This window comes from Carcharodon carcharias (genome assembly GCF_017639515.1).
Source record: "Carcharodon carcharias isolate sCarCar2 chromosome 36 unlocalized genomic scaffold, sCarCar2.pri SUPER_36_unloc_10, whole genome shotgun sequence".
Taxonomy (NCBI): domain Eukaryota; kingdom Metazoa; phylum Chordata; class Chondrichthyes; order Lamniformes; family Lamnidae; genus Carcharodon; species Carcharodon carcharias.
The window spans coordinates 191,113-202,969 of NW_024470727.1; the positions used below are offsets into that span (position 1 = coordinate 191,113).

At 47.2% G+C, this 11,857-nt stretch overlaps 1 protein-coding gene across 5 annotated transcripts in view; it reads right to left on the minus strand.

The window, feature by feature from the left end:
* Positions 1 to 11,047, minus strand: part of LOC121274394 (nuclear receptor subfamily 2 group F member 1-A-like) — an 18,805-nt gene extending 7,758 nt beyond the window's left edge. Inside the window, exons 1-4 of one of the 5 annotated variants that reach the window (XM_041181691.1) lie at positions 10,636 to 11,047; positions 7,983 to 7,995; positions 6,642 to 6,657; positions 4,287 to 4,806 (exon numbers count right to left, since the gene is read on the minus strand). In XM_041181691.1, coding sequence (XP_041037625.1) covers positions 4,287 to 4,806; positions 6,642 to 6,657; positions 7,983 to 7,995; positions 10,636 to 11,011 — 925 coding nt within the window. In that variant the 5' untranslated portion in view covers positions 11,012 to 11,047. Of the gene's footprint in view, positions 1 to 4,286; positions 4,846 to 6,641; positions 6,658 to 7,982; positions 7,996 to 8,800; positions 8,819 to 10,585 lie in introns of all 5 variants that reach the window. The other 4 variants (XM_041181690.1, XM_041181688.1, XM_041181689.1 and 1 more) reach the window with 4 other exon arrangements.
* Between the last annotated feature and the right edge of the window lie 810 nt (positions 11,048 to 11,857).

The window sequence follows — 11,857 nt, forward strand, 5'->3', positions numbered from 1 at the left end:
CTATGAAGAGAGACTGGAGAAGCTGGGGTTGTTTTTCTTAGAGCAGAGATGGCTGAGGGGGGACCTGATTGAGGTGTACAAGATTGTGAGAGGCATAGATAGGGTAGACAGGAAGAAACATTTCCCCTTAGCAGAGGTGTCAATAACCAGGGGGCATTGATTTAAGGTAAGGGGCAGGAGGTTTAGAGGGGATGTGAAGAAAAATTTTTTCACCCACAGGGTGGTTGGAATCTGGAACTCACTGCCTGAAAGGGTGGTAGAGCAGAAACCCTCATAACATTTAAGAGGTATTTAGATGAGCACTTGAAACACCATAGCACATAGGGCTGCGATCTGAGTGTTGGAAAATGGATTAGGATAGATAGGTGCTTGATGGCTGGCATGGACACGATGGGCCGAAGGGCCTGTTTGTGCATTGTATAACTCTATGACACACTCCCTCTCACGCACACACACACACACACTCTCTCAGACATGCACACACACTCTCACAAACACATTCTCTCAGACATACACACACACACTCTCTCTCACATACACACACAACCTCTCAGACATACACACACACTCTCTCTCTCACATACACACACACCCTCTCAGACATATACACACACTCTCTCTCTCACATACACACACACCCTCTCAGATATACACACACACTCTCTCAGGCACACACACACACACTCTCTCTCACATACACACACTCTCAGACATACACACACACTCTCTCTCACATCCACACACAACCTCTCAGGCATACACACACACTCTCTCACATACACACACACTCTCTCTCACACACACTCTCCCAGACATACACACCCTCTCAGACATACACACACACACTCTCTCTCTCACATACACACACACCCTCTCAGACATACACATTCTCTCAGACATACACACACACTCTCTCTCACACACACACACTCTCCCAGACATACACACACACACTCTCACATACACACACACCCTCTCAGACATACACACACACACTCTCTCTCACATACACACACACACTCTCAGACATACACACACACTCTCTCTCTCTCACATGCACACACACTCTCTCATACATGCACACACACGTTCTCTCTCACACACACACACTCTCTCTCACATACACACACACACACTCTCTCTCACATACACATTCTCTCAGACATACACACACACCCTCTCAGACATACACACACACTCTCTCAGACATACACACACACTCTCTCAGACATACACACACACTCTCTCAGACATACACACACACTCTCTCAGACACACACACACACTCTCTCTCACATACACATTCTCTCAGACATATACACACACACTCTCAAATACACACACACTCTCTCACATACACACACACTCTCTCACATACACATTCTCTCAGACATACACACACACCCTCTCAGACATACACACACACTCTCTCTCACATACACACACACCCTCTCAGACATACATACATACTCTCTCACATACACACACACCCTCTCAGACATACACACACACCTTCTCAGACATACACACACTCTCTCTCACATACACACACCCCCTCTCAGACATACACACACACTCTCTCAGACATACACACACTCTCTCTCACATACACACACACCCTCTCAGACATACACACACACCCACCCTCTCTCACACACACACACGCTCTCTCATACACACACACACTCTCTCAGAAATACACACACACTCTCTCACACACACTCTCCCAGACATACACACACACGCTCTCTCACACACACACACTCTCCCAGACATACACACACATGCTCTCTCACACACACGCGTGCTCTCTCAGAAATACATACGCACTCTCTCTCACATACACACACAAACTCTCTCACATACACACACACTCTCTCACACACACACTCTCAGACATAGATACACAAATTCACACACACACAAACTCACTCTCTCTCACATACACACACACACTCTCTCACACACTCTCACATACACACAAACTCTTTCACACACACCTACACACAAACTCTTTCACACACACATACACACGCGCACACACTCTCTCAAACACAATTACTCTCTTTCACACATACATTCTCTCACATAAATACACAAACTCACACACACACAATTACACTCTCTCACACAAACACACAATCACTCTCTCTCTCACATGCACACTCACTCTCTCTCACATGCACACTCACTCTCTCTCACACGCACACTCTCTCTCTCTCACACGCACACTCTCTCTCTCACACACGCAATTACTTTCACATGCACAGACACTCTCTCTCACACACACGCACACATACTTTCTCTCACATACACACACAAACTCTCTCTCTCACGTGCACAATCACTCTCTCTCACACACACACACACATACACACAAGCACAAACACATTCTCTCTCTCTCACATACACACAATCACTCTCACACACCACACAATCACTCTCTCACACACACTCTCTCATACACACACTTTCTCTCACATGCACACAATGGTCACTCTCTCACACACGCACAATCGCTTTCTCACACATGCACAATTGCTCTCTCGCACACACATACACATACACACAAACACTCTCTCTCACACACACAATCACTCTCTTTCACACACATGCTCTCTCTCTCACACACACACACAAACACTCTCTCTCACACACACACACACACAATCACTCTCACACACATTCTCTCTCTCACACACACTCTCTCTCTCTCACACACACACACACACACATACACACACACACAATCGTTCTTTCACACATACACACACTCTCTCACACACACATACACACGGACTCTCTGTCATGAAGCTATTAATGTATATAATGTTGGAAATTATGTTTTTAAAATAGAGGGTTAGTCTGTAGGTGTCTTAATTTGATTAAAACCAGTTAGTCTGGGTGCTTTGATGTATACTAGCTTTGAGATGTAACAGAGGTAGAGTGCATTTGCATTTTGTTGAATACAGCATTCAAGAAGGACAGTGAAATCTGGCACCTAGCTAGCAGAGACCAAGCATGTTTATATTACAAACAAAAATGGTACTATGAAAGGGGTTTTATTGTTAGAAGAGGTAGAGTTCAAAGGGGCTGGTGATACAATGAGAATTTACATTCAATGGGCTGTGCTAAGTATAAGGACAGCAGTTTTGTGTGTGCAGGGCAGATGCCATTTAAGACCAAAGCCTGTAAGCTACCATTGTATCTGCAAAGGAACCAAAGTGAAAGGAACCTCATTTTGAATTCGTACGGTGAAAATGCTTTGCCTGGTGTCTGGTTAAGTCTGTGGGTTGCTGTTGCTTTAATGGAGATTAGTTTGGGAATTTGTTAAAAGTTATGATACTTAGTAATTTGCAGCCATGTGTATATATTTAACCTCTGTAAATTAATAAATGTTATTAAAGTTACCCTCTGGGATTTTTAAACAACTCAGCTTTACCAACTGCTGTGTCATAACACTCTCATACACACACACACACAAACTGACTCTCTCACATGCTCACACACACATACACACTGACTCTTTCTCACACACACACACATACACACAAACTGACTCACACACACACTCACTCTCTCACAAACACACACACACACACTGACCCACATACACACTCACTCTTTCTCACACACACATATACAAACTGACTCTCACACGCACACACACACAGGTTTGGCAGGGGATATAAACGGGGCTGAGTTTGTATAATTGCATACCCTCCCACCAGTGAAAAGACTGCAGACATACTGTCAGAAGGAGGCAGCACTCATTCTTGGTCACTTTATTCCACTCCAAGTTCCGATGTTTACACCAATAATGGAAGTGTAAATTTGTCCTGTTGTAATCACCCTCTCCCTACAGTGCCATTGCTGGCCAAAAGGTATAATTACAGTGTAACAAGTTTACATAGGAAATTTCCATTATAAATGGGAAAATTATAAGCAAATATCTAACTAGTATGACTTTAAAATGGAGCTGAATCACACCTGAATTTCCAGGTCCAATTAGCCCTGCTACCTAATCTCACTTCACCTGAATATGACACTTCACTCCTCATGGTGCAATGTCACAGGAGATTGAGAAGTTGCCTGTTAAAGCTGATGTCTAACTCACCTTCCGTAAGCACCTGTGAGAATGGCCTCTGGACTGTGTGAAAGTCTCTCCTAGCCTCCTATTGATGGTCTGGTGCTGACTGATTCACGCCTGGGAATGTTCTGGTGCGGGTCACCCTTACACGGTGCTGATTACACAGTTACTGCACACAGACCCAACACAAACTCACCTGAGGTAAACAGGACGATGGCCTTCAGGCAGGAGAACTCTGCCGCGTCCACGTGCAGCAGCTTCAGCTTCTCCACCTGCTCCTGGAAGACCCGGATGTGATCCATAAATGCCACAACTCGCTCCCCCGACATTGGGGAGGCGTGGAGGCCGGCGGCTGCCAGGAGGGGCGCCACATGCAGCGGCATAGAGCACTGAGCCGCATTGAGCACAAACAGCTCGCTCCACGTCAGCCGGAGCAGCCCCACCTGGTCGGAGATCTGGAGGTCGGAGAAGAAGGGGATGTTCCTGGCCCACTCCACGGCACTGAAGAGGAGGCGAGCCGCCAGTTCGCAGATGCTCTCGACGCCCATCACGCTGCTGGGCTGCATACACGGGCTGCCGTAGCGAGACATTGAGTACGGTTCTGCTCGCAGCAGCAGGGAGATAAAGCTGGACAGGTAAGAGGGGTTGGTGAAGCCGTCGCCATTGCTCAGGCTGTACTGTCCTGGGTTGGATTGAGTGTGAGACAGCCTTCCCCTCTGAACAGCTGTAATGGAAATAACACAAATAAGTACACACTATCCAGTCAGTCACAGGGCACAGATCACACCTTGATCCAGCCTTCAACTGTCATATCAGAAATAGACAGCAGCCTAGGTGCTAAAAAGAGTGAGGAAATTAATATCAGCAGAGATGAATTATTGGCGAAACTTAAGGGACTAAAATCTGACAAACCCCCGGGACCTGAGGCCTACACTCCCGGGTTCTAAAAGCGGTCGCTGCAGAGATGGTGGATGTGCTGGCTACAATTTTCCAAACTTCCTTAAATTCCACTAGATTGGAAGTTGGTATATGTTAGACTGCTTTTCAAGAAACGAGGGAGAGAGAAAACACTGAGCTACAGGCCAGTTAGACAAACATCAGTTGTTGGGAAAATGCTGGAATCCATCACTAAGAAAGTCTTAACAATGACCTTAGAAAAGTATAGTTTGATTAGTCAACATGTTTTTACTTAGGGGAAGTCCTGTTTGATTTATTAGAGTTTTTTGAAGATGTAACTAGTAGGGTAGATAAAGGGGAACCAGAAGACGTGTAGCTGGATTTGCAAAGGGCATTTGATAAGGTGCTCCACAAAAGGTTATTAAGCAAAATAAAGGCTAATGAAGTTGGGGCAATATTTTTGCATGGATAGGGGATTGGTTAAGTAATAGAAAGCAGAGTGGGCATAAAGAGGGCTTTTTCAAGTTGTCAGGCAATGAACAGTGGGGTGCTGCAAGGATCAGTGTCGAGGCCTCAGCTATTTGCAATCTATTAATGACTTAGATGAGACAGAGATTAATGTTTGCTGATGATATCAAGCTGGGTGTGAAGTTAGGCAGTGGGGATGACACAGAAAGGCTCCAAAGAGATATAGTCATGTTAAGTGAATGGACAACAAGATGGCAGGTGGCGAATAATGTAGGGAAGTGTGAAGTTATGCACTTTGATTGTAAGAATAGAAAAGCAGAATGTTTCTTAAAAGCTGTGAAACTTGTAAGCGTTGACATCCATAGAGGCTTGGGTGTGTCTGTGCAAGAAACGCAGAAAGTTAACATGTGGATACAGCAAGCAATGAGGAAAGCAAATGGATGTTGGCCTTCATTGCAAGGGGATTGGAGTACAAGAATAAAGAAGCCTTGCTCCAGTTGTGCAGGGTTTTGGTGAGACTGCATCTGGAGTACTGTGTGCAGTTTTGGTCACCACATTTAAGAAAGGACAGACTTGTATTGGAAGCAATACAATGAAGGTTCACTAGATTGATCCTTGGGATGAGGGGATTGTCTTATGATGAGAGGCTGAGTAAATTGGGGTTATACTCTCTGGAGTTTAGAATAATAAGAGGTGATCTCATTGAAATGTACAAGATTCTGAAGGGGCTTGATAAGGTACATGCTGAGAGATTGTTTCCATTGGTCAGAGAATCTAAAACACGGACACAGTGTCAGGGTAAGGGGCCGATCATTTAAGATAGAGATGGGGAAATTACTTCACTCGAAGGGTTGTGAATCTTTGGAATTCTCTATCCCAGAGGGTCGTGGACGCTCCACCATTGAATACAGTTAAGGCTGATCTGGACAGATTTCTGGGGTCTCTCAGGGAATTAAGGGATATGGGGAGCTGGTGGAAAAATGGAGTTCAAGCCCAAGGTTAGCTATGATCATATTGACTGGCAGATCGGGCTCGATGGACCATGTGGCCTATTTCTGCTCCTATCTCTAGTGTTCTTGTGATCTATGGCACACTCTCAGGCCTCTGAGTCAGAAGAGTGAGCTCCACAACAGAGACTTGAGCATAAAGACCCAGAGTTACACTACAGTGCAGTACAGTGCTGCACCATCACAGGGGCAGTACTGACGGAGTGCAGCACTGTTAGAGGGTCAGTACTGAGCAAGTGCCACACTGTCAGAGGATAATTACAGAGGGAATACCGCACTGTTGGAGGGTCAGTACTGAGGGAGTGCTGCACTGTCGGAGGGTCAGTGCTGAGGGAGCGCTGCACTGTCGGAGGGTCAGTGCTGAGGGAGCGCCGCACTGTCGGAGGGTCAGTGCTGAGGGAGCGCCGCACTGTCAGAAGGTCAGTACTGAGGGAGCGTCGCACTGTCGGAGGGTCAGTGCTGAGGGAGTGCTGCACTGTCGGAGAGTCAGTGCTGAAGGAGCACTGCACTGTCGGAGGGTCAGTGCTGAGGGAGCGCTGCGCTGTCGGAGGGTCAGTGCTGAGGGAGTGCTGCACTGTCGGAGGGTCAGAGCTGAGGGAGTGCTGCACTGTCAGAGGGTCAGTGCTGAGGGAGCGCCGCACTGTCGGAGGGTCAGTGCTGAGGGAGCGCTGCACTGTCGGAGGGTCAGTGCTGAGGGAGCGCCGCACTGTCGGAGGGTCAGTACTGAGGGAGCGCCGCACTGTCGGAGGGTCAGTACTGAGGGAGTGCCGCACTGTCGGAGGGTCAGTGCTGAGGGAGTGCTGCACTGTTGGATGGTCAGTACTGAGGGAGTGCTGCACTGTCGGAGAGTCAGTGCTGAAGGAGCACTGCACTGTCGGAGGGTCAGGGCTGAGGGAGTGCTGCACTGTTTGATGGTCAGTACTGAGGGAGCGCTGCGCTGTCGGAGGGTCAGTACTGAGGGAGTGCTGCACTGTCGGAGGGTCAGAGCTGAGGGAGCACCGCACTGTCAGAGGGTCAGTACTGAGGGAGCGCTGCGCTGTCGGAGGGTCAGTACTGAGGGAGTGCTGCACTGTCGGAGGGTCAGAGCTGAGGGAGCGCCGCACTGTCGGAGGGTCAGTGCTGAGGGAGCGCTGCGCTGTCGGAGGGTCAGTACTGAGGGAGTGCTGCACTGTCGGAGGGTCAGAGCTGAGGGAGCGCCGCACTGTCGGAGGGTCAGTGCTGAGGGAGCGCTGCACTGTCGGAGAGTCAGTGCTGAGGGAGTGCTGCACTGTCGGAGAGTCAGTGCTGAAGGAGCACTGCACTGTCAGAGGGGCAGTGCTGAGGGAGTGCTGTATTGTCTGAGGGTCAGTACAGATGGAGTGCCACACTGTTGGATGGACAGTCTTTCAGATGAGATATTAATCCAAGATCCTGTCTGTTTTCTGAAAGATCCCATGACACTGTTTTGAAGAAGACAGGAGAGTTTTCTTTGGTTCCTGGGCCAATATTTATCTGGTCTTTGTGTCATTTGGGCAAGTTACAACAGTGACGACACTTCCAATGTGTGACATTGGCTTGAAAGCAGTTTGGGATGTCCTGGGATTGTGAAAGGCATTAAATAAATGCAAGTCAGTCTTTCTTTTATTTAATGGTGTGCAGCCGGTGCATGGCAGAATGATAGTCCAGTAGAGTAGGCAAGGAGGAGGTAATACAAGAAGCCGTGATTCAGAGATACCCGCCTGGGTTTATAAAGGATGTAGAATGCAGGAGGATTGGGGGGGGGGGGGGGTGATGAGTTTGCATTTGTGACAGCCTGACAAAGGATACATTTCAGTAGGAGTCTCTTCAGTCCTTTTATATCCAGTCTCATTCATAGCAGTGTCCAATCTCTTCTAGTTTAAATGTTGAAAATGATCCAAACCTTCTGGGACCAGAGGAAAATCTTTTCCTTAAATGCATTGTTATTTGCACTTCACGTGATGACATAAGGGGGTTACAAAGCAAACATATCTACAGAAAATGGCCCATCTTTCTCAGTGAGGCACCAAGGCAGTCCATTCAAACACAAGCTCCTTGTGAGTTTAGGTTTTAGTGTATATTTTTGATTGGTTGCTGTTTTTGGAGGTAAGAGATGCTTTTCTAAATTTTCCTCCTCCAAATCTTGCTTTTTTGTAAAGAAGAATTTGTCATCCTGTGTTATTTGGGTGGTTTATTATAGCCAGAAAGGGACTGTGGTCAGCAACAAACCACTGCCTAGAGATTAGTGCCCAGGGACCCTGTGTCTAGTTGAGTTTACATTGCAGGTCAGCACAGAAAAAATAATCCTATCCTGAGGAAGGGTAGTTAAAGCCTGTAAAGCCAGCAAGCATAATTGCCACTTAGCCAACTGCTGATTTATAAATCTTGGCAGTTTATAGACTAACACGCAGCTTAATGAGGTATTTATTCTACTTTCTTCTAAAGAGATGGGAGATCATTTGATGGCTTGTGACAACCAGAAGCACATGTACAAATCTCAGTCCAAACCAGCCAGAATTTAGGTGGGTAGGCAAATGCAGGAGTCACACAAATCAAGCTCTTGCCCAGGACAGTGCAAAATACCCAAGCCCATAAAATATTCACAGAAAATGTCACAGCAGGTTCCTAACCTAAGGGCATCAAACATATTTTGATTCCCAGTCACTGGAATGCAATTGAAGTGAATCGTTTGTTACATAAATCATAATCAGCGCACAATCCCCTTGATCTGCTGTTTGCACCTGGTCCGGGATCAATCTGAAATCCTAAGGCCCAAAAATGGAACAAAATGGGGACTTAAGAAAATGAAAAGAGAACAGCAAAGACTCAGGAGGAGACAAACACAAACAGCAAGACTCAGGAGGAGACAAACACAAACAGCAAAGACTCAGGAGGAGACAAACACAAAACGCAAAATCAGATATTTTAAAACTCAGCGAGACCAGAGACAAAACAACTGACAACATTTTCAAACTGAGAGTGCAGACAGGAGGTCATAAATATCATTAGACTGTTGAGTTTTACATATAGAGGCATGCAAGAGTAAAGGAGGAATAATCGATTTTTACAAAACACTGGTTTAGGCCACATTTAAAGTTGAGTTCCAGGTTATTAAAGCCACAGATTCAGTGTAGGTTCACCAGGATGATGACAGATTTGGAATACTGAGAGGAGACACTGGGACTATTCACACTGGAGCAGAGAAGGTTAAAACAATTAAGAGGGCATTTTTAAAATGAATGAATTTTTGGAGTGAATAGAGAGAAACCATTTCCTCTGATTGGGGAGTCTATAATGAGGAGGACCATCAATTCAAAACCGCCCCTGAGAGAATAAGGAGAGAGATTGGGAAAAAAATATTTACACAGGGTTGTTGGGGATTAGAATGTTTTACCACAGGGAGTGACCATTGCTGTTTTTAAGGGATAATTGATTAAACGTTTGACAGAGGAACGTTCTCAGCTCTGGGGAAATAGCAGGGCAGTTGGATTCAGTTTCAGTTCCTCCAGCATTGAAATGATGGGTCGAATAGCCTCCTTCTGTGTTGTAAACTTTCATAGTTATACAAAAGCAGTAAAATCAGAGACAAACTCAGAAGATCAAAAACATTATTGACAAAACACAGGGTGAATTAATCTTTATGAATTCCCCACAACAGATTCACTGACACAGAATCTGTGTCACTGTTTAGTTTATATTAACATTTAACGGTTTCCTACAGTTTTGGCTGTTTCTGTCCAATGATTGGTGACTGATAAAATGAAAGATAGAAAGAGAGAAATTAGGGAAGAGAAGAATATCAGGGAAGAGTGAGAATAGAGACAAAGAAATGGGAACAGAATGAGAGCAAAACGAGATGGAGAGGAGGAATGAGGACAGAGACAGGTTAGGAAAGAATGAGGGAAAGAGGACACAAAGAGATAGAATAAGGATACAGAAAAGGCATGGAGAAAAAACAAAATGACAAGAGAGATAGAGGATGAGAATAAATGAGAGAGAATGAGAGATGAAGTTAAGGACTGTAGAACAGAATGCTGGAATCAGGTCAGTCATAAAACACAAAGAGCCAGAAGTGCAGTGAGTGGAGCTGATTAAAAACGGGCTATATTGTTACCAGTCCCGTAACCCCATCCAGCCGGTGGCTCTCCTCCCCTCCCCAGCCCAGGAGAGATCTACCTTCTCGTCTCATGCCGACCTTGAGACACTTCTGGAAGCGGCAGTGCTGACACTCGTTCCGGTGATGCTGGTCAATGGGACAGTTCCTGCTGCCCCTGCAGCTGTAGCTCAGGTTCCTTCGAACACACCGCTTGAAGAAACTCTTGCAGCCCTCGCAGGTGAACTGTCCATAATGTTTGCCGCTGGATTTGTCACCACAGACCATGCATTCCACCGTTGGCTGCTGCTGCAGCTTTTCCAACTGGGGCAAATCCTGACCCAGCGGACTGGGCAACAGGTCTCCAGGAGAGGTATCCTTCAGCTCCTCTGCACTGTGATGGGGCCTGGGGGTGAATGATGCCTCCTGCATGGAATCTCTCCGGGAGTTCCTGATCATCCTGTACCCAGACCTCCAAACCCACCAAACAATCCGATAGGAGCCTGGAACCTCCCAGTCCAAATTCCAGTTCTTCTACTAGTCCCAGTCCCACCCTATCCCAGTCCAGACTCTCTGTCTGTTGCTCTGTTTCAATCGGGAGCCTGCCTTGTCTTGTGTCCCAGACCCCCTCCGCTCCCGGGAAAACCCTCACCAACTGAGCAGGAGAAGTAACGATTCTGGGAATAACACTTTGCCACAGGGAATGTCTTTTAAAGTTCAGGAAACAAAGTGGACGCAGCTCCCCGGAGCCGGGCTCTCCAGCTCTGGCCTCCAGGTGCGATGGGTGACTGCGGGCTCCCCTTTTCCCTGCTCCCTGCACCGTGATCCCGCTGCTCCCTCTGCTCAGAGCCTCTCCCACTGCAGCCGCTTCCCTGCAACCGGCCAGAGTGACAACCTCACCCCAGGAGAGAGACTCAAAGTCACACGGAAGCAGGGGAAGGGGCAGGGTCCAGCTTCTCCACAATCACATCCTGTGCTCGGCTCAGAGACAGCACACACACAGGACTCAGAGACAGCACACACACTCGGCTCAGGGACAGCACACACACTCGGCTCAGGGACAGCACACACACAGGACTCAGGCACAGCACACACTCGGCTCAGAGACAGCACACACACTCAGCTCAGGGACAGCACACACACTCGGCTCAGAGACAGCACACACACAGAACTCAGGGACAGCACACACTCGGCTCAGGGACAGCACACACACAGGACTCAGGGACAGCACACACTCGGCTCAGGGACAGCACACACACAGGACTCAGGCACAGCACACACTCGGCTCAGAGACAGCACACACAC